Below are 24,382 nucleotides of genomic sequence, written 5' to 3'. Positions count from 1 at the left end.
CTTTGAAGTACACCTATTGGTATATGAATGTGCGCAGAGCAAGTCCACGTATGGTGAGAAGGTTCTGGTGGCTTTCGTTGGCATGTAAATCTATGCTGTTAATTGATAACCCCATGCTGCCAGTATTGGTTCTAACAAGACACAATTATTGGAGTGCATTTATGCATTATTCATATGCATGTGTTTATATACAGTATGTTGCTTTTAAAATTATGTATGTCCATGCCCTATGTTAAGGTGGTGTATTGTCATCAGGGCCGGATTTAAGACAAGGCCTCATAGGCCATGGCCTAGGGCACCACAGGATTAAGGGCAGGTGGGCAGCAGGCTATACCGGGGGTTGGAAACGGTCACCTGGCTACCTGTACTGGAGGGGGGTCATCAGGCTATCTATACAGAAGATGAGGGAGAGCTTCTTATATAGAGGGAAGGGGGGAAGGGGTCATCAGGCTATCTATACTGTAGAGAAGGGGGTGTCATTAGGCTGTCTAAACTGGAGGAGTTGGGGGATGGGTTATCTGTCTACCTTTATTGGGGGGAAAGGTCATCTGGCTGCCTATAATAGAGGTAAGGGTCAATAGGCTTTCTATACTGGAGGGAGGGAGAAGGGTTATCTGGCTACCTATACTGGGGAGGGGTCATTTGGCTACCTAAACTGAAGGGGGGCAGCTGCAGTGGCCTTGGGCGGTAAAGAATACAAATCTAATTGTCTAATTGTCATATGTATGACTTTTTGCCCTGCTTTTGGCCAATTTGTAGTGATTACATACATTTCATTAATGTTGCTATGTCAATAAATACATTGTGCAATTAAAGCAGCAAATACTGGTGGTTGTTCATGTGTGGGTTTTTTTTTATTGTGTCTTAGAGCTGCAGCTAAAATTGACAGTATATGTGAGTTGGCAGCATAGACTTAACAGCTAATGGGGGTCCAGTCCACATCAAAGATTGAGTAACTTGTGGACACCGTAGTGAAAATAGACAGTTTAATGAGCAATCTTCAATGTTACAGACACCCTGCCACTTGATAAAAGGGGTGTAAGAAAATATCAGCAGCAGTCTGACAATGGTTTTGTGCTAGACTGGAGCATCTTCTGAGACCATGTGCGGGCTCCAAGATGGGGAGAAAGCTAGCTTGTTCTGTTTGGGGAGTTGCTGTTCACCATACGCGGAGGTTTACACCCACCCACAGATCACCATAATCCAGTTGCTAAGGGGTGGATCAGTTGCTGGTGATGTGCGCACTGACATCTGCATGTAAATGGCTTGCCCTTAGTACTTTGCCATTATGACAGTAGTATTTTTCTTAAAGAGGAACTCCAGCCTAAACAAACATACTGTCATTAAGTTACATTAGTTATGTTAATTAAAATAGCTAGGTAATATAATCTCTTACCCACACTGTTTTAAAAGAACAGGCAAATGTTTGATTTCATGATGGCAGACATCTTTTTGGTTGAAAGGAGGTGACAGGGAGCAACTGTCCTGTGTCCCGAGCACCTCTCCCAGTTGTTAGGCAACGTGAATTACAACATAGGAAATCCCATCATGCTCTGCACAGCATCAGGGGGAAAAAGCCTGGGCTTTTTTTCTTTGATGGGTGGAGCTTAGTTAAAAATGCAGCTAAAAATGATGCTTTGGTAAGAAAAACAAAGTTTTGATGCTGTGAAACTGTTAAAGAAACACCAAACCTTTTCGGTTCTGCTGAGTAGATTTTTAGTCCGGAGGTTCACTTTAAGCTACAGGAAGTGTGCCCTCTGTAGAAATGGTAGCTACTGAATGTATCTTAGGACAAGTTGATAGTACACAATGCTATCCTTTTGTACAGCAGTTAATTTAGTGCACTGTAGTTTTGGATAGTGTTGCATGCATCTTATTGCTGTCCTGTGTCCCCATCTGTGAGAATTTTACCTAGTTTCTGTCCAGGCAGGAAGCCAGAAAATTTCTACAAAATTGACAGCAAAAAAAAAAAAATTTAGAACGGGAGAGAGTTTGAAGCTTAAAGTGTACCCGAGACGAATGGATGTAAAACATTTCATACTTACTTGGGGCTTCCTCCAGCCCCCTTCAGGCAATAGGATCTCTTGCTGTCTCTCCAAACCGATCAGGTCGTACGCTAGTTGTGCTGGTACTTTTCCCAGTTGGACTTCTGGGGCATCCCAGAGAGATGGCAAGGGAGCCCACAGCCCGAAGAAGGCTGGGGGGAAGCCTCAGGTAAGTATACATATTTTTCATCAATTTGTCTCAGGTTTCCTTTACACCAGTTATTATTCCAGTCCCTAACTACTGATCTCCACGACTACTGGTTTTATATGATAGGACACCTAAACTGAGAGGGATATGGGGGCTGCCATGTTTATTTTCTTTTAACCAATACCAGTTGCCTGGCAGGCATATTGATCTCATTTACCACTTGCTTGTTCCTGGTGTGTGATTCAGACATTACTAATGCATGAAAGATCAGCAAAGCTGCCAGGCATCTGGTGTTGTTTAAAAGGAAATACATATGTCAGCCACCATATCCCTCTTGCTTCAGTTGTCAGTTTTGATAGCTGAGCAGGAATCATGCATGGATTTAGGAGACAGTATCATTGTTTACTGTGGGATCCCACCATCCATAGTACATCCATTGTGATATAGTGTAGTATATACAGTAGTATAGTATATTTATATCATCACACAAGTGTAAGTCAGGACCATACTGTCCAGTTTTAAACTCTTGCAAGCTATTATCTGTCAAGTCATTTATATTGTCTCCCATAGATCATAATAGAAGACCTGGAGAACGAGAAAAAGACAATTGCAATGACCATCACAGAGAGACTAAGAGATTTTCATGACCTCACCCAAGTTAAGACCGGACTCAGTCTTGAAGTAGCGGCTTACAGGTACCATACTATATAGACATTATAAAGTGCTGTGTGGCTCTGCATTCCCCATTTCATAAACAATAGTAGGTATACCTACACTACACATTATCAAGAAGTGCTGCAAACCCCAAAATATCAATTTTGTTAGCTCAGTCTTAAAACTGTTACATTGCCTCTATTAAAAAACAAAAATAAAAAAACAACACCTACACCTACACTTTCCCTTCCTTGTTAGCATGTATAAGAAAGAGAGAAAGAAACGTGTTAGGAGTCAGAAGGCAAAGCCATTCTAAACAAGTGCAAACGCTCTCTTTATAATTCTACAGGTTATGATAAAAAGTGAAATAAAACTCCACAAAGTGAAAAGCTAAAGATTTGTACAAACACTCGATCAATTTCATTCAAACCTGTGATGGGGAAAGAAGTTCAGATTTACTTATCAAGGGCTCCTTCTAGCCCCTCACAGTCTATCAGGTCCTTTGGAGTCCTCCTGTTCCCTTCCCTTAGGATCTCGGCACACTGGTGAGGATCGGAAGGACTCCGCAGGACCTGACAGACGAGGGGTGGTTGTTGGACTGGAAGAAGCCCCAGGTAAGGAAAACAGAATAAGGTTTCTTTTTAGGAAAAATGCATTTTCTAACAAAGTTAAGTAGTGGAAATCCTCTTTAATGTAACATTGTTTACATTAAAGAGTGTATATTCTGCACATGCTAAAGCAGGGCTGGATTTACTAATAGGCACAGTAGGCACATGTGTAGAAGCAGCTGGTGCAAAAAGGTGGCTGAGTATGTCAAGCAGCAATCCTCCCTTCCACTGCCTTCTGTTGCCTGCCTGGTAGCTTGCCTCTCAATTTAGAATTTTGCAAGGAAGTGCACTGAATTGTGCATAATTACTGTGGATGTTTATATCCAAGAGTATTGGCCACATGGATTGCAGAGGTTAATGACATCATTGCATGGAAGTAGTCATGTGAACACGGGCATTCTTGGGGAGAATTATCTCTTGAATTTATGTATTGATCAGTAACGGGGATGGCTCAGGAGACAACCCTTCTTCTAGTACTTCCTATTTCATGGGAAGAAATGTACACTAGTGCTATGGGCTTTACTGCATATAGTCAATGCAAAACTTTAAGCAGTGAATTCCAAGCATTAGTTGTCACAACGTTGAGAGGAGGTTAGGAACAGGGAGTTCATATCGTGTCACTCTTGTGTTTTTGATATGCAAATATCACTATACAATTTAATTTTAAGATAATCCTGGAATAGAAGTGACTTAAAGGAATACTGTAGGGGGGTTCGGGGGAAAATGAGTTGAATTTACCCGGGGCTTCTAATGGTCCCCTGCAGGCATCCTGTGCCCGTGCAGCCACTCACCCTTGCTCACTCCCTCGTACAGCCACTCACCCTTGCTCCGGTTCACTGCGTTGCCATGTCCTCAATCCCGCTGATGTCACCAGGAGCATACTGCACAGAAACAGACCATACAGGGCCTGCGCAGTATGCTCCTGGTGACATCAGTGGGATCGAGGACACGGCAATGCTGGCGCAGTGGTTTTCAGACTTTAAAGTCTGAAACTCCAGAAGTGAACCGGAGGCGGCGTCCGGAGCATCGGTGAGTGGCTGCGCGGGCACAGGATGTCTGCGGGGGACCATTAGAAGCCCCGGGTAAGTTCAACTCATTTTCCCCCGACTCCCCTACAGTGTTCCTTTAAAGAGAACCCCAGCTTGGGTTCAGAAAGGGTTACTTAGCTAAAGAGTGGGAAGCCTCTGGATCCTATGGAGGCTCTCCTCAACATTGTCTGCTCTCCCACTGCTGGGCGAGTACCCCATGCAAAGCGGGGACATGTTCCTCTTCTGTACATACACTAAAAAGAGGTTCCCTGAAGAACTGCACCACTTAACCAATGTATCCAAAAATGTAAATCGTCTTTATTAAGTACGAAAACACCAATAAAAACACTTAAAACCATAAACAGAGGGGCACTCTGTAATGATAATTATATGTCATACAAAATTCACATATAAACACAATGCCTAGTAATATTTCAACAGGTAATCCGGGTAGCAAAAATGTAAAGTCATGAAAAAAGTATAAAAGTACAATTCCCCCTGGAGAGACACCAACTATAAGTGCATAAATACCAATAGTGCATAATGAACATCAGAGGATGGAAAAATATATATGAGAAACCATCCACAGTGACCACAGAGAAGAAAAGGTAGTGGGAATGGCTGAGCAAAGTAAATAGCAATAATGAAAGGTGTGTAAAACAAAGAAAGAAGCTGGAGCTTACCAGGGGGTACAATAGCCAGGCAAAGGAATGGTGTGCCCAGCACTCGCCGTTGCGATTAGCTGCCTGCAATACGCAGCTTCGTCTGGGCAAGTTCTATGTTCCTCTTCTGTGACGAGCACGTCCGAGCAGTGGCCACGCAAGCATGGCCGTGCATGCATGGTAGCCTGGATGGATGCTTGTTCAGGGGCTATGGCTAAAAGACTTAGAGGCAGAGGATCAGCAGGGCTGCCAGGCATCTGATATTCAGTAAACTTAAATAAATGTATCAGAATCCAAATCTCTCTCACTTCAGGTTCCCTTTAATTTAATAAGTGACAAATGTTGCCCTGTCTCTCCGATGCTTTTTAATTTGGCAGTTGATATACTAATTCTTTCTGTACAGCACCATAACCAGATTGAGGGGGAAAGATGGGGAAACAAAATCTTAAAGGGAACCATAGATGAAAAAAATTAAGATTTTATACATACCTGGGGCTTTCTCCAGCCCCATACGCTCTGATCGCTCCCACCCCGCCATCCTCCTCTTCCCGCAGCTACGAGAACCGGGTCCCCACTGTTCCGTCAGTCTGAGCCAGTCTAAGCGTAAGGGAAGTGCGCTGTTTGCGTATCTCTGCAGCAGCCGCTGGAGAGATCTGTAGAGGGCGCACTTCTCCTGCGTAGCTGGCTCCGATGACGTCAATGACGGACCCGATTCTCGTAGATGCAGGCAGCGGAGGACGGCGGCGTGGGATCGATCAGAGCGTATGGGGATGGAGGAAGCCCCAGGTATGTATAACATCTTTTTCATTTTTCCGTCTCAGGTTCATCTCTGGTTCCCTTTAAGTTGATTGCCTATACTGATGACCTACTGTTCCTACTAAAAAATCCAGATGACTCCTTAGTTAAACTGCAGGACACATTGTCGGACTTAAGCCAACTCTTAGAATTCAAGTACTTCAAGCTAACGTTGAAAAAAAAAACTATTGGGGTGGCATGAATACACCTGATTTATTTAAATGCTACCAAAACAATAATTTATGTAGAATCTTATGCTGGGGATAAACGGTACGTTTCTGTACCGTGTATCGAGCAGCTGATGCCGGGAGTTGATAATATTCAGCAGGTCTGATGACCCCGCTCGATCCCCACCCGTCTCGATCCCCGCTGGCGGACAATGGCGGGGAATTGAGCGGCTGATAAGGAGCGCCGGCAGGGACCAGCGGGGATCACTCGGTGCGCACGCGCGGACGAGCAGGGACGCGCCGGCATCGAGCCGCTGGCTCGATACCGGCGCAGTATCGCGCCGTGTATGCCCAGCATTAGAGTGGCAAAGAAACACTAAACTTTGGGCACTTATGGAGTTGGCAAATATTGACACCTAAAAACTTTTTCCTGGAACATAAAACTAATTAAATATGCTGGATGTGATTGTGACCGCTCTCTAGTAAAACCCATTATTTATCAACCGGTAAAGCACATACGGAAAGCTAACCCTTCAAATCGAACACCAACCATAGCCACACTAAAATCTTCTGTTAGTTTTTCATTTGTGGACAAACCTGGATGGTTCATAAGCAACGGTCTAGACCCGAAGATAAGACTTAATTAAGTTAGAGATGGCTAAAGACAGGGGAAGTGTAATACACAGATGGGAGATAATAATTTGAAAAGCTACATGAAAAAAACTAGAGCAATCTGGTGACTTAATAAATGGGAAATTCTCTCATTTTGAGAAGTATTTTTGGCAAAGATTATGCCACAGAGGCCTCTTTCAAAAATCTAGGATTCTCTTGCACCTGCTATAGCAAACCATATGGAAAAACTGGCGTAAAAAATGGGCAGATGATCTTAATAATATTATAATAACAGAGGAATTGCAAGAGCAATTAAATCTATCTGGCTAGTACCAGACCCTGGTCTGCAACTATTACAATAAAAACTACATTTTCCAAATACTCGCCACTCTGAACCCGCCGCAATCCGCTCACTGTGTAAGACAGCAGAGCTCTGTAAGCAGGTCAGGAGCTGCTTTCATTGGCTCCTGACCGCATGATCACGGAGAACCAATCACATTAACTCCCATTGATAGACAGCAACAGGAGCTATTGAAAGTGGCTCCTGACCGGTTGTCAGCACTCTGCCGTTATAGAGACGGCAGAGAGAGGAGCCTGCGGCTAAGGGGCAGCGTCATGACCAGCGAGAGCAGCGGGAAGCGTCGTTTTATCGTACCAGCAGTCTCTGGTCCTTAAGGGGGCAGAGACTGCTGGTACGGAAGTGGTTAAGCAAAGCTATAGAGATGATGCATGATGGGACTCTAAACACGTCCCCATCTGGGTGTGGTCCCCTACATAGACCACAATAGGTGATACTAATCCTGTTCAACCTCCTTATTAAAACATTACTTTTGGAACATTGCTTTAGAAGGAATGTTTTTAGCCTTACTTTCATTTGTGTTATTTATACAGGTTCTTCTGTAGATGATAGATAACAAAGCAATGAGGAAAGGAAGGTATGAGAATGGATAACATTTAAACACATAGAAGGGCTCAGCATGTTACAGTCCTTTTAATGTATAGGAAAGTTTGTGTTATACATTCTATGGTGTGCGGGTCTGGCATGTGAGTGCCTTTATATGGGAACAGAGCAGGAATAAGTGCTGATAAACTATAAAACATGGTGGAAAAACTCTATACCATTTACAACAAACCTGTATGCAAATGTTATTGTTGGTCAGTGTTGGGTTTATTGCTGAGAAAAGACAGGTGGATGGACTTATTGACTGTAATACAATGTCATAACTAAATGTCATTATCAGCAAATGTACTTGGTTCTAATTTATAACGCAGGCACATAAGATATCTTGGTAAACACATCTAAAACTGCCAAGTCACTGGTGTGCAATACTCTGATAAAGACTGTGTGGCAGCTTGCCTTTTGAGAAAGGTCTGCCTTGATATTCACAGATATATACCTTCTGCCTTTACTCTTTGTAACAATGTAGATTAAAAATAATAAATATATTTCCTACTTGGCTGTGATGGTTGTCTGGTCAGCGGACTATGAAGGCACTATCAGTAAGTGGCAGTTTGCCACGTGAACTTTTATGATTGCTTTGCTGATTATTAGACAAAACACAGAACATTAACCGGTATACAGTATCAGGCTTTTCTCCTAGCGGACTCAAAGTGCAAATGCTGCAGCCACTAGGGTGCGCTCTATAGCCGTAGAAGTGTTAGGGAGTCTTGCCCAAGGTCTCCTCATTGAATAGGTGCTGGCTTACTGAACAGGAAGAGCCAAGGTTCAAGTCCTGGTCTCCTGTGCCAGAGGCAGAGCCACCAAACAGTACACAATCCAGCTGCTTATTACAACTCATAACACTGAAAATGCATTTGATCTTTCTATACAGGATTGGTTTTATTACATTTTCAGGTATTATTATTATTATTATTGATTTATATAGTGCCAGCATGTTCCGTAGTGCTGTACAAAAATGTACAAGGTATAACAGTATAAAGCATACAATACAGACAGTTGATACAAGACAAGAGGGTATAACGGCTAAAACAGTGAACAAATTAACTACATATTTTACACAGCGGTGAGAGGTATGCACACCTATTACACAGCATTGTGAGACGAAAGGAAATAGAGCCCTGGCCAAAAGGCCGTACAGTGTAAACATTTAAGGTATAGGACAGTAGGTAAGGGAAGCTGTGTATGTGGTGGTATAAATGGTGGTTAGTGGGCAGTGTCCTAGGTAGGACAGTATGCTTGCCTGAGTTTTCAGATTGCGCCTAAAAATAGTAAGTGTCGGTGAGTGGCGGATGTGTTGGGGACTATTTTGGAATACCCAATCATCATGACACATTCTGCTCATTATATTAGCATGTATAGACTTTGCTTATGGTGCCGTGCACACTACGCTTGTATTATTTATGGAACTGTACACCAGGGTAGACATACGAATCTTCAGACTGTAAAGTGCTGACATCTCATACTTCTACATTGTATGTGAGCCACCTGCCTGCATCTTCACTGTGAAGGTGTTGGGTGTGTACAAAAGCAAGCGGAATTATACAAATTAACAAGGAATGAAACCATGACACCATTGCTGACCTTCCAAAAAAGGACTTGTACCGCCTACAGCTGATACAGAATACTGCTGCCAGACTGTTAACCAACCAACCCCGTCACTGCCACATAACGCCAGTCCTACACTCCCTTCACTGGCTACCTATAGAATGGAGGGTTCTATTTAAGATCGGCCTACTGACATTTAAATCACGGAATAATCTGGTCCCTGGATACATAAAAGAAATGTTGCAGCTGCGTAGCAATCCCCGCATTCTCAGATCCACAGGTTCTAATAATCTAGTCATACCCAGAGTCCACTTGGAAACTTTTGGTCCCAGAGCCTTCTGTTATGCTGCCCCTACGTTTTGGAACTCCTTACCTCAACAGATCAGGACAGCTCCATCCCTGGACGTGTTTAAATCCAGACTGAAAACCCACCTGTTCAGTTTGGCATTTGCAGAAATATAACTTTTGTTGTGTGAATACTTCATCCTACTACCAATTACTGAATCTGAGAGAGCCTAAGCGCTTTGAGTCCTATGGGAGAAAAGTGCTATAGAAATGTTATTGCATTGTATTGTGTATTGTATTTTAATAAAAAGGAGGAGGATCATTGTTTTTCATCTTACTTATAAATATAGAGCTGACATCTATCTGCAGCACTATGCTCAGAACATTGAACTTTTTACATAGGTTACCGCATATGAACTCACAGTCTAAATTCCCAAGTAGGGATGGTCGGAAATGCCCATTTCCAATTCTGACGAAATTCCTATTTCCGCCAATGTCAATTTCCGTTCTTTTGAATTATTGTTTTTCCGATTTTCCAATTTCCCAGGAGTATTTTATTTGTCATTCTTTCCATTAAACAATGCAAAAAATGAAAAAAAAAATGAAAATGGGAAAAGAGGAAATCGGAAAACCGGAATCTTGTCATTAGTCAAAATTACCGCGGTAATCAGATTTTTGTTGAAAAATTTAGCATTCTCTGCAGCATGGGTGGGAGGTGTATGGTCAGGTTTGGGGGGATGATTGGACTTTCATCTCTTAAAATCCAGCCAGATTTGTGGATGAAGCTAATCACACATTATAGGCACTAAGGAAGTTTAATGACGTACGTATTGTTTGGCCACTAGGTCAGCTGGGCACAGGGCGAGCCAAATGATTACTCACCCTACTGCCGCTAAAATACCGGGCGGTGTCAATTACTATTCCACCTCCGAGTTGCAGTAATTTGGGGTCCGGCGGTTACCTGATCCCTGAATTGCTAGTGCACAGGCCGCGGAGTATAGCATTGCAACTATAGCCGCGCCATCATCCAGGGATACGCCGCCGACGCCGTGCGCCCAGGTGACCTGATTCAAGTTTAAAGAATCTACTCATATGTAGGTAGAGCTTATGGGGTCACCATTGCATTGCTGGGCACCATAGCAGTAGTGAGGTATGTTTCTCTAAATTGAACATTATTATGCTCTGTTTGGGTAATTTTATTGCTGCTATTCTTCATTTCTTGAATACTGCATTAGGCTGCTAAGCGGTCTTCCTGATACATTTAGCAGTGCCGGTAAAGAGGCGTGATATTAATGTAAAATAATCTCCTACCTCGGTGACCACTTGTGCATGGTGAGATTTCTATAGTGCGGCTCACTTTCCTGTAGGTGGGCCTGTCATGTTGGATATTTTTACATCAGCATACTGAAAGAAAAATTATCACCAATGAGAGAGGAGAAGTGAGCCAGTTTCCGAATCCCGCAGGGTGGAGTCAGATATGAGCTTGCTCTTATTTTGGGTCTGTAACATTCTCCCAGCTTACAGATAAAGATTAATACTGAGCCGGTGTTGTTCAGCTGCCACATGTGGGGTGTCCCACTGGGTCGTATATTTAGAATTTTCTAAGGCTACATAAACTGATGATAACAGCAGCCAGGATGGTTCAGGCCATCTGTCCAGTCACTAAAAATGTTGTAATGTGGCATCCAGCACAAATAACTATTTACTCCACTTCACAAAATCATTTGTATACTGATTAAAATGACAAGAAAATCTGTGCATACTTGTTTGGCTAGCCATACCTAGGTGGATAGTTTTCTGATCCAGCAAGAAATCGATTGTGAAATCGTACTAGAAATTAGTGATTGATGTACCACCTTGTCTCACTCAGTCTCAATCACATTTCAGCAGAAATTATTATTATTATTTAGTATTTATATAGCGCCGACATATTACGCAGCGCTGTACAGTGTATATATATTGTCACTAACTGTCCCACAAAGGAGCTCACAATCTAATCCCTACCATTGTCATATGTCTATATTATGTAGTGTAAGTACTGTAGTCTAGGGCCAATTTTTTTAGGGGGAGCCAATTAACTTATCCGTATGTTTTTGGAATGTGGGAGGAAACCGGAGTGCCCGGAGGAAACCCACTCAGACACAGAGAGAACATACAAACTCTTTGCAGATAGTGCCCTGGCTGGGATTCGAACCAGGAACCCAGCGCTGCAAGGCGAGAGAGCTAACCACTACGCCACCGTGCTGCCCAGAAACTGAGAATGAGTTGAGCTAGCATGAGACTAATTATTGCTGTGCCCGATCACCCTTTCAGTTGATAAACTATCTGAAATCAGTTGGAAGTGGATCTCTTAAGGTGCCCATTAACAGCACAATTTTTCACTAAATGCGATCTTTTGATGGGATTTGAATGATCGTAAGTAATCTGAAGGCAATTATCAAACGTTCACATTTACTGAACGATTCTTTCTTCAAATGCGATCAGAACTTTCAACTTTCAGATCGATTTTACTCTTTAAAGCAATTGACCCAAGAACCATTCACTATCGATTGCTTTCATAAACTGCAAACTTTCTATACAATATGATCATAAAAATCACATGGAAAGATCGCATTTGGCGAAAAAATGGTACCATTAACGGGCACCTTTAGGTATGCTGGGTTCAATAGATCACTGGCAGATTTTAGAAAGGCAAAGCTCAAATGACTTTATTGTTTTTAAAAGGAACCCAAGGTGAGAGACATATGGGAGAGGCCATATTTACTTCCTTTTAAACAATAACAGTTGCCTGGCAGTCCGACTCATATTTCTGGTCAGTAGTGTCCGAATCACACTCCTGAAAGAAGTATGCAGCTAATCTAGTCAGACTTGAGTCAGAGACATCTGATCTGCATGCTTGTTCAGGGTTTATAGCTGAAGGTTAGAGACAGATGATCGGCAGGATATCCAGGCATTGTGCATTGCTTAAAAGGAAATAAACATGTCAGCCTCCATATGTTTCTCACCTTAAGTTCCCTTTAAAGGTAACTCTATTATATTTTATGCTTCTGATAAAATAATCTGTTTCTCTTGTCATGTCCAGAATTGTTCAGATAGGATTAGTTGATCAGTTGGACGGAGAGCTTGTTTAAAACTTCTGCAACTATTATTTTTTGAAAAAGTCATTTTTTTTTCCGCTTGCTACTGCACCACAGCTTGCTCCCTCTCTTTTCCTGATTTGGCTGTTGGGTGTGACCATGTGACATCCAAAGTAGGACAAGCAATAAAAATCACACTAGTTTTCCCCAGCTTCCCTGACTTACAAGGAGAAAGCATGCATGAGGAAGTGAGACTTGAAGTCACAGAAAGTAGGTGTTGAGCAGATGTAAGACCTCAGTATGGTAGAAGGAAGCTAAAAGCAGGTGAGGTCTTAAGTCTATATGGATACTCTTGAACCTGATAGGATCATTGAAGTAAAAACAGGTGGAGTTAGGTTTTCTCTTTTTATTGCTTCAGTGTGTTAAATGTTTTATGAAAATCACAGAATTGATGTACCGTATGTTTCATAAATGATTGCTTTTTCTTTCTCTGCATTCATCATTACTTTATGTCATGGTTTTCTGTTGGCAGGGCATTGCTGGAGGCTGAAAGCAGGAAGGGCACAGTGATTGTGACAGAGCACAATATCCGAGACAGGCCTCCAGGTGAGAAGCAATTTATACATACACTGCATTACTGCTACATACCTGCATGCAAACTGAGGGTGCTACACGTGTTTATGCAGCAAGCAGACGTAACAAAGCTAGCTTGTAGCTATATGATGTGCAGGTTAGAGGCACACATCTAGCTAACTGGACTCCTCATCTTCCAGCAGTTTGACTGTCATTTTACGTAAATAAATAGCTAACATCCATATCTTAAATTCATTTTATTGTGGCTTGCTAGAAGGCATCATTTTAACTTCCAAATGTCCTACCAACAGGGGAGTAACAATAGACCCCGCAAGGGATGCAACTGCAGGGGGACCAAGAAGTTGCAGGGGGCCCATGAGGGAGGAGGAGAAGTTTATTTTCCCTGTCCTGAGAGACTTGACAACCAAGGGCACTGAGAGGAAAAGCTTTCTGCTCTCTGCACAATTATTCTAATGACTGCATCTGCTCAGCCACTGATAAGGAATCATACAAAGTTTTGCAGACAAAGATTTGTAGACAGTCCCTATTCAGTGTGCAGCAGAGGCTTGTGTATAGCGCCCAGCCCCCAACCTTTCCACCCCCTCCCCAAGTGCTCTGTACTGTAGTGATGCTGGAGAAGTCTGTAGAGCCAGTTCTGCTCCATCAGAGATGGACAAAGTGAGTGTAATAAGAAGCTGAGGCTGGAAGCACACTTGTCTGTTGGTTTTCTGTATGTGGTTCTTTAGCAGCGCAGCTTAGTGAATCAAGCCCCATGTCTGTCTATATGTGTGTTACATGCATGTTTTATCACATAAGCTAATGTAATTGATAAAGAAAATGTGTGCAGTGCTTCACTGCTTCACTGCTGTGTTTTTATCTGCATGGGGAAAACACATTCAAGTGTGCACTAGCCAACTGAATAACATTGGTTCTTAGTTTACCTGTGCAGAAAGAGAGGGCGAGGAGGCCTCATCCAAAGTTTTGCAAGTGGGCCCATTGATTTCTAGTTACGCCCTGCCTACCAATGATCTGTTTGTTTTTGTGTCTGGAAAGCTACATTGAAATATGGGCATGACTAGGCTGCATGCTCCCCCCCCCCCAACCCAACCCACCCACCCACACACACACACACACACACACCTCATGCAGAAACTTGCTAATAAAAAAAAGCCTTGTACAAATAGAAGGAGCAGGCAAGTATAGGCAGCAGTCCTCATAACCACCGCTCCCCCGTTCTACTCTATTCCCCTCCATTCCTTCATAAATTCCCCCATAAGTCAAACTAGTGTGCATGCGCTGGCCTGGCAGCACATGTCCTGGATCGTGCTCCCATGGCCGGGAGAGCTCTGGGCATACGCACTACATAACTACCCATAAGGCTCATGCGCAGAGTGCTCCCAGCCACAGGAGTGCGATCAAGGGGATGCGTGCTGCACGACCAAAGCTTGCGCAGAGAGTGTGCTACCTGGCTGACCTGGCAGCTATGAGCATAAGGACTGCTACCCATACGTGCCTGCTCCCTCCATTTGTACATATTAACTTAAAAAATATACTATACTATGCTATTTAAAAGAAATTAAACACGTTATGCATTGACAATATTTTTATTTTTGTTTTGTCTAGGTTATGTGAATACAGTATTTGAAGAGACTACAAGATTTTATGATGGGGGGAAAGAAAGAATCCAGTATCCAGTTACTCATATTAAAGATGAAATGATATGGAGCGCACATACACCCAATGCAGACAGATTCCTGAACCGAACTGTACCTCAAGCTGTGATTAAACCGAGATATACAAATTTAGGGAATACAAGCAGCTCCTACGTCTCCCGTGTATATGAAGAAAAAGGTAACAGATGGGACTCTTTGCCCTTCACTACAAGCTACCGCTCTTCATACAAACCAGAAACCAAATCAAGTGTATCTTTTCAGACAGTACAACCAGCAACTTTATCACCGTATGCATCCACACAGTCCACAAGAATTAGCCAAACAACTAAACAAGAGCAGATTAAAGATCTAAAACCAGTAGCTCGCCCAAGAACTCATTCCAGGGAGGCTAGAAAAAGAGAAGTTGATGTTAAAGCAGAAAATAAGCAACAAAAATTAGACTCACATACAGAAACCAAAATTGCTGGAGACAAAAAAATACATGTACAATCTGCAGAAGAAGAAAGGCTTGAAAAAATGAATAAAGAAACAGTAAGTGTAACAGAAGTGGCTCAAAAAGAGGTTGTTCAAGAGCCAAAAGAACAAGAACTTCCTGTCAAAAAGGAGAGGAAGAAAAGGGAGCAAGCCAAAAAGAGAAAAGAAGAGCGGCAAAGCATGGTGGTAGGTGATGATAATGTTACAGGAAGATCAAAAGAAGAGGTTCATGAAACTACCCAAGCATCTGTAGTTGGAGAAACAACACAGGATGAACAAGTTGTCTTGGAAATACCAATACGATTTACAGGAAGAAAACAAGAAGATGTTCAACAAAAAGACAACACAGTAGAGAACAAAACAGCTAGAAATGTTAGCCAATCATACGTGAGTCCAAAAACTGTGCAAGAATATGGAGAGGATAGAGCTCTTGTGGATGATCTACTTAGACAGTTAGGTCAGCCTTCCTCTTTTGAAAGGAAGGACACTAACATTTCATCTGAAGAAAAGAATCAAGGCAGTACATATATGAGAACCTTTGTTCTCGGAGAAAATGTTCCAGATAAGACTGTCATTGAAATACCAATACAGCTTGAAGTGAGTAGAAAGGAAAGTATTTCAAAAAAAGAGAATGTAGAGAAGCAAAGCCGAGTTCCAGTAAATGTTATTCAAATGAAAATCTATGAAGAAAGTATTCCTGGATCTGAAGAGGTGGACAGAACCAAAACAGACTCTGAAATTAATAAATTCAGCAGAACAGATGACTCTGCAAGTGTTTCATCAGAGAGCATTGAAAATAGGGCTTTTGTGTCTGATATCCTTCGAGAACTAGGACAGCCCTCTGATTTGGATGATACCAATGTTACCTATGTAGAACGAAAAGAGAAATGCAGTGATGGGTCTACAAAAACTGAGATAATTGTACAGTCTAAAACAGAAGAAGAGCTGGACTTGTTTGATGAACCTGACCTCACAGATTTGTGGAACACAACACCCCAGTCCTCAGCTCAGTCCTCAGCTCAGGATAGCAGTAAAGCTCATATTTCAGAGGAAATTCACAGCAAGAAAATTAAAAAAACTGTACTTGAAGATATTTCAGGAGAGGAAGCAGAAGAATGGATAGGAAATGTAATTCGCACTGGACTCAAGGGCTCCCCAGGAAAATCTGTTAATGTTGAGATAGTTGAGGAATCCATAGGCACATATGGATATGAGAAAGGGGAGTTTTGTACTCCATTCCATGTAGAAGAAGCAGATGACGCCTATACTAAAGAAGAGTCTTTAAAAACGGAAAAACAGCATGTTTCCACAAAGACAGACAAAATACAAGATAACATCCAGCCCAGTGCAGTTCCAGCTCATGTTGAAGAAATAACAGAAGGTGGACATATTGATGAAGAAATAAATTACTTTGTTTCTATTCCTGATGATAATCCATACTTTGAGGAAGAAGAAGAGGAAACCATACGAGGACAAATTCACATGGAGGAAGAGTCTCAAGTGAAGTATTCTTGGCAGGATGAATTCTTACAGGGCTCTCAAGGCCGTAAAAGTTTGAGTGAGATGTTAAAACAAGCTTCAGCAGGTGAACAAAGCTCAGGCACCTATAAGTCCTCAGTGGACAGCACTAACACAGAGGACACAGGACACACAGAAAGGTCACATGTTGGAACTATTGGCACTGAAAAAACACCTACTTATGACTTCTCAGTGAAGAGAAGTGATGAATTAGAAGAGAAGCAAGAAAATAGAGACTCGCAGTTTGAAATTGTGATCGATAAATCAGCAGGTTACAACTATTTGGTGGATAGTAATGATAGCTTGGGAAAGAAACAATGCATAGGTGAATCAAATGTTGAAACTATTAAGATAGACAAAGTGGTCACATATGGCTCTTCAGTAGACGGTGATGAATTTGACAGTGAGGAGCAAAAAGGGGAGTCCCATGTTCAAACCGTTGTAATTGAGAAAAAAATTAATGTTCCCCATGAAATCCAGTCTTCATTAATGAATCTTCTATCTGAAGGTATCAAAGATCCCCAGCAACAATTAAAAGGGGCTCTAGAGTGCCTGAAGGGAAATCTTCCACAAGAATTATTCAAAGAGCTGTCAACTATTGCAGGGGAAGAACAAACGCAAACCAGCAATTTGGCTGTCGATATTAAGAAGGTTGGTCAAACGGAGGACAGTGGTATGGTGACTATTGTGGCAGAAATAAGTTCATCACAGACTTTGGATGCAGATGATATTGATCATCTAGAGTTAAAGGAAAGTGTCTTAAGTACAGAAAGAACCATAAACAAATCTCAGCTAAAATCCACAGAAGATATAATATCTGTCCTGCAAAAAGAGAAGGACATTAGTGCATTTATAAATGAAGCTGCTGGAAGTCAAGGGTCTTACCATTCTGTTTTAGAAATGAAAAATAAAGGAGACTATTACACAGCTGAAGGAATTCATGAAGAAAGTCAATTACCTACTAGTGTTCATTTTAGTCCTACACAAGAAATGTCATTTGGACATATCTCCACTGATGCAAGCCAATTCATAAAACGCATAGAACTTGATACGTCAGAGCAAATATTACCAGAGGAATCAATGGATGACTTTTCTCCAACAGAAATAAACAGGTCTGAGCATCATATTAGGCTTGGACCCAGGGAAACCTTTTCTAACAAACAAATAATCTTTGAGGGTCCCATCTCTGAAACATTTAAATTGGACATTGTGAAAAACACAGAAGATTCATCAGAACAGAACAGATCTATAAGACATATAAAATTAAGTCCAACAGAAAATGTTCCAGCAGAGCAGATCATATTCCAGGGACCCATCTTCAGAGCTGGAGGTAGGGGAACCAATGTCACAGAAGAATTGTCAGTTCAAGAAAAACTAGCAGACAGTGGAATTGAATCAGGTCAAAGCTTCAGTTTTGAGACATTCCAGAGTGGAAATAAAGAGACAACAAATCAAAGCAATGAGTTTTTCATTGATACTGGAAAGGCAGTTTCACATTTTAAGGTCAACCCAGGTGAAACCTTTAGTAAACCAATCGTATTTGAGGGAAGCATTCCCAGAACATATGACATTAATAGAACAATCACTGTAGAAACTGACAATTCAGAAGATAACAACAGGCCTATTGAACATAGCTCTCCTACTTCAAAAATTCAGGTAACGAAACAAATTAAGTATCAAGGTTTTGTTTCTGAAGTAGAAGACTATGGAAACGCCAATGATCAAAATAATCAAAGTAATGTCAATACCTCTGTCCATCACATAAAACTGAGTCCAAACAAAGAGCAGATTGTGTTTCAAGGTCCCGTTTCTGCAAATGTTCAAATCACCGGAGAAGGCAACACTTATGTAGACGATACAAACAGATCCATTCAACATATTAGACTTGGCTCTTCAGAAATACATCAACCAGAACATGTAACCATTACAGGACCAACTATGGAATCTTATGAATCATCTGATTTCGTTGTGTCCTCTCCATCTGGAGATTCCACCGAGAGTGAGAGATCATTCAAGCACATCAAGCTGGGTCCAAAAGAAAAGGCATTCACTTTTCAGATGGATATTACCAAACTTGCCTCAAAGCATACAGAAGAAAGTGGAGGCCAGGAGAGCGGAATGGTAATCACTTCCAGTAAGTCTGAAGGTCACCCAGATTTTAGTCCACCAAGCATAACATTAACAGATGATACAGAGGTGTCAGAAAGTGGATATGGCGAGGAAGAAATCGCTGGTGTCTCTCAGTTTGCTTATGAAACTCTTCCCCATAGCCAGAACATTAGTGAAACATCAGATCTTGAAAAAACTGTGCAAATGCAAAGAATAGTTCATCAGAGTCACGTTGTCTCTGGTGACAGAAAAGTAGCCGTTGTGTACCTTGATGAAGAAGAAGAAGAAGAAGAAGAGGATCAAGATCAAGACTATCTAAGGCGTTCATTCTGAAATCTCTAAGAATATTCATTGAAAGCAAAAGAAAGTATATTCAAATAATATGCTGAATGTATGCTATCATAACGCATATTACAAGGAATCAGTATATTTGGAATTATCCTAAAGGATGATTATAAAGGAAATTGTGCTTAAAATATGCATGTACACCTACATAAAAGATGTACATTTGTCCCATAATGCAATGCACTGTAATATACTTACTTCCTGTGTAGCTATCACTTACAGTAGGTATTATTAATCTGCTCTGACTTTTTTTCTGACAAGTTTTAGAACTAGTTCTCTTGATGTTTTCTTCTTTTCAAAAGCACTCCCATACATAGGTGTCTGCCTTGCCTACTGTAGGTGACAGCTACATAGAAAAAAGGCCATTCACAGTGCATTTTACTCTGAGATAAATGTGCATTTTACATGCATGTGAACATATGTATTTTACAGTTTTTTTGTCATGATGCATTAGTTGGCACCTGCTGGGTGCAGCACCTTTCTATTATCTGCAGCACTACTGAGAACTGTAGTTGGAAGAAGCTGTAGAAACACATTTCTAAAATGCCTCTCTAGAAAGGTCTATTCCAATTCTTCTGTCAATGCAGACATAGGGCAGATTCACACTAAATGTTGTGTAGAGAGGTGCTCTTGCTCTCCACTATTTCTTCCCCGCCATTGGCTAGACTTTGCATTGACAGGCACAGCGTTGTTAATTGATGTAGCGCTGTGTAACAATTAGGTGGAGAGGGCCGCCCCATGTCATTGTATTGAATGGGGCTGTGTTGCTCTGTCCTGCAGTGCAAGAAGCAGCAGGGTCCAGCTGTGTGTACCGCTCTGCATCACTGCCTTTGTGAATGAACCATTTAAAATTCTGCTTTCTAAATATACTACCTGTGCTGACAACATTGCTTACCAACTGAGTCACAATGATTTATGAACTAAGGTGCATCTTTTCAGGTAAATGCAATGAAAACAGCCACTCTGTGAGCCAAACCACATGCAGTATAAATAGAATAATTCCTACCAACCCACTATTAGAACAAACCAAAGCAGACCTAAACTGAAAATTCAAAAGTCAAAATAAACATACACACATCATACTTACCTTCCACGTAGTCTGCTTATCAATCGCTTTCTCATCTCCCATGTCCTGTATGCCCACTGTGATTGAAGGAATTCTCATTCCTCCATTTAAGAAATGGCGATGATCCCCTTACAGCATCCAGGTCAGCACTTTGTTAACCAGTAATATCGCTTAATCCATAGGGAAACATGGACATTACCTTGCACACCATTTGACCTTTCAGTTACAACTGACTGCAACTGATATAGTGAAAAGGGGATCTAAGGCTTTCAGCTTCCAGAGACATGTCTGACAAACTGGAAGGAGTCATTGTTATAAGAAAATGGTGAGCTTCAAATAATGTTGCTAGGTTCAGGTTCACTTTAAAGCAAACATGTCAATTTCTTTGGCAACAATTAGATGAGAGTGGTTCATACTATAGACTGAAGGCCCATACACACGTCGGATTTTTCCGAACGACGGGTCGATTGAACGTCCCGTCGTTCAGTCGTCCGCACGCCAAATCGGGCGTGTGTACAGACTGTCGTTCGGGTGATAAGACTGGTTTTGAGCGACCTGCCCGGTGGATCGCTCAAGACCAGTCTTATCACCTGAACGACAGTCTGTACACACGCCCGATTTGGCGTGCAGACGACTGAACGACGGGACGTTCAAACGACCCGTCGTTCGGAAAAATCCGACGTGTGTATGGGCCTTGAGTCTTACTACCTCAGCAACACATGCTAATCTCACTAATGAGGCTCTGCTGAGCCCCAGTATTTCTCAGTGTATCTCTGTAATTCCTAGTGTGGAAGCCCAGCCACGCCCATCCTCTACCACCACACCCTCTGCACCAATATTGAGGCCAGGTGGAAAGAGAGAGGGTGGAGGGTGTGACAACAGCAAGAGCAGTTGAGGTAATAAGCTGTATATTATACACAGGGCAAGTTCTAGACTTTTTGCCGCCTGAGGCAAACTTGTGAGAAATCGCCGCCCCCCCCCCCCCAGCCGTGGGTGGGGACTGTGGGGCTGGAGGGGGTAGCAGGCAGGAAGGGGGTATTGGGCACAGTGGCGGGGAGGGGGGGTCAAACCCCCCCCCCCCTCACCTGGGTCCCCCGATCTGCGCTCCCCCTCTAGCTTTTAAGTGCAGCAGCAGCCAGCGTATTAATACGATGCAGCGGGTTGGGATGACTCACCTCTGTATTGTAATTGGACGGCATTGCAGGAAGTGACGACAGTGGAACGCACACTGGAATGCAGAAGAGGTGAGTCATTCCCACCCACTGCTTCGTATTAATACGTTGGCTGCTGCTGCACTTAAAAGCTAGAGGGGGAGCGCAGATCGGGGGACCCAGGTGGGGGGTCCGACTCCCTCCCCCGCCGCTGGCCCCCCACACCCACGGCCAGGCGGGTGTCAACCCCCGGAATTTGCCACCTGAGAAGACCGTTTCACCCCGCCTCATGGGCGAACCGGCCCTGATTATACAGCATTACTTTAAGATACAGAAGCAGTGAAACACTACAGAGCTATATAGAACCTTTTATTTTTTTTATAACTGAACTAAGAAACAGGGACTTTCGCCTGATTGATGTCTCACAGTAGTGTGTACGTGAAAGATGTATTTATAAGCAATAAACACATACAGCAGCAGGGCTACAGCACAATAGGCAACATAAAGGCACCTACCTGACAATGTATGGGTCTTTTGACTGGTTGCATAGCTTTATGGATTATGGGCAAGGCCACAGCTAAGATCCCTCCTTGTTTCCTCTGTTGACAGAAATTTTACTCCCTACAAAGTTACTTTAAAGTTTTAGTTTACTTATACTTAAGTGTCCTTGGTATACTTACAGTGATACGTAGCCCATACACCCATTCTCAGTGTTTGCTGATGTTAGCAGGACTTGAATACAGGGATCATGACAAGTGTATGGAGTCAATTTACAGCTGTGGAAGCAGTGGGTCAGCTTCAAAATACATTATTCATCATACTGAGATCAGCACACACTGCAGCATGGTTCCTATTAGTATAAGCACAATATAATAGCTTTCACTGTACATAATGTGTTTTTTTCTGCTTTTATTTTAATAAAGGGGTAAAATAAATAATGCAAGTATATTGCAATACTGACCAGGACTGCATTTTAAGTTATTTTAACCCTTAAGTATAAGTAGTCCCTAACTTTAAATAGCTGAGATGTGCTCTAGTAATAATATTCTAAATATGGATACTGACAGAAGCCCTTGGCTGTATTATTGTTCACTAGACTATGAATGCAACTATACTATTCATCTTGGAAAAGCGGTGCTCAGAAAACATGAATGGTGAACCAATATCTATGTTGACAGAGCACTCGCTACAGCAGTCTTCAAGGCATATAAAAAGCCAGAGGGTGACTCAGCCCGTCAGACTTGATTTATAGTTTATATCTTGATTCTGGTTGGGCTGACCCTTTGACATGAGTATGCTTCCTTATACTCATCCTATGGCTCTTCAGCCTGCTGTACCAGCCAGCATCCTCTGCTAGGTGCAAATACTAATAACATTTGTATAGCAATTTTCTCCTTCTGGACTCAAAGTGCGAGAGCTGCCACCACTAAGGCACCGCTCAATAGGCTACCTTGCAGTGTTAGGGAAACTTGCCCAAGGACTCTTAACTGAATAAGTATAAGCATCAGCCAGGATTCAACCCCTGGTGGCCTATGTCAGTGTAGTTAACCAGTACACTATCCAGCCACAAATACAACCTAACATTAACACAAGTCCAGGGATGAGATTGGAGTATTGTAGGTGGTCGTGAAAAAGCTTTGGTGCCATCGTGCTTCTTTTAGCTTATTGAGCATTACCAGATAGACTGAGCTAAAGAACTAAAGCCCACTTTCTTGAATAGGGACTTCAGTTAATCAATTATGTCTGCATACAGATGTACAGTATTTATGCACTGACACAGTATCTCAGAGACACCACTTTCTACATTGTTATAGTATTACTATAGTTTGGGTTCACTCAAATCACACATAGCAACCTTCTCTGCTTTGTATATACATACCAACTTTTTAACAGCAAACTGAGACCACTTCAAAGGAATGCTCTCACAGAGCGTGATTTGGCTCACAAATAAGCAGTTGTCATTTGGCTCATGTGCCTAATGTTGATCCTGTGCACTGAATCTCAACCAAAACCAGTTTGTGCCATTTGAGTCAAACAGATGCTGTTTTTTGACAACCATTTCACCCAGATGTTTAGTTGTGTGAACCCCTTTTAAGTTTAGTTTCTTGTTCACAGGCGCTTTTTTAAGCCACTTCTTTCCTAGTGAGCCCTATCCCTTGGGTTTATGGGTAGGTTGGTGGCATGTGTGTGTAGGTAATGGCATATTTCTTTTCTTATTATTTAAGTCACATTTTCTAAGTTTGCTTAGTGTGTTTTGTTGTTTGAGTTTTTTATTCTGTTTGTATTTGCTGTATAAGTGTACTATTCCACTCTTTGTAAGTGAATAACTTAAGAATAGTTGAAATGAAATGAACCCTTTTTCCAAGGGACGAATCCACAGTCCTATGGTCCTCAGAGCAACCTTTGGACCTCTATGCTCGTTCCTGGTTTTGCCACCAATAATTCAATTGTCATAATCCAAAACATGCAACATTTTAAAGCTAATCCAGTGAGGCCCATCACAAATATCGCAGGTTAGCGAGTAAGTGACAACAATACAGCTTAGGCAGACTTTTAGAATCCTTCCTCAGCCTTTCCCTACTTAATTTGATGTCACTTTCATGTGACATAATGTCCATGTCTGTCATACCAACATCTACCATTCTTGTCACCAACAATGAGCACAGGTTGGTTACACAGAGGAGAAGTGGTAGAGACACACCCATATAGCGTGTAGGGATAGAGGTGGGAGGAGCTGGAGGCCTGACTTTACCACATTGTCATTGTAAAGCACACTGTAGCTGCACAGCTGAGGTTTGGAGAGGCATAGGCACACCCACATGGGGCAGAGGCAGGCTGCTCTCCTGTCTTATTTTACAGTGCATGGCTTTGAAGTTGCACAGTCTA

At 42.1% G+C, this 24,382-nt stretch overlaps 1 protein-coding gene across 1 annotated transcript in view; it reads left to right on the top strand.

The window, feature by feature from the left end:
- SYNM (synemin) overlaps nucleotides 1-20,812 on the top strand; it is a 61,398-nt gene extending 40,586 nt beyond the window's left edge. Inside the window, exons 2-4 of the mRNA XM_068275133.1 lie at nucleotides 2,764-2,888; nucleotides 13,120-13,193; nucleotides 14,784-20,812. Of these exons, the coding sequence (XP_068131234.1) occupies nucleotides 2,764-2,888; nucleotides 13,120-13,193; nucleotides 14,784-19,267 (4,683 nt within the window). The 3' untranslated portion in view covers nucleotides 19,268-20,812. The remainder of the gene's footprint in view (nucleotides 1-2,763; nucleotides 2,889-13,119; nucleotides 13,194-14,783) is intronic.
- The last annotated feature ends 3,570 nt before the right edge of the window (nucleotides 20,813-24,382 follow it).

Source organism: Hyperolius riggenbachi, chromosome 3 (assembly GCF_040937935.1).
Source record: "Hyperolius riggenbachi isolate aHypRig1 chromosome 3, aHypRig1.pri, whole genome shotgun sequence".
Lineage (NCBI taxonomy): Eukaryota > Metazoa > Chordata > Amphibia > Anura > Hyperoliidae > Hyperolius > Hyperolius riggenbachi.
This window is presented reverse-complemented; position numbering and strand designations above follow the sequence as displayed.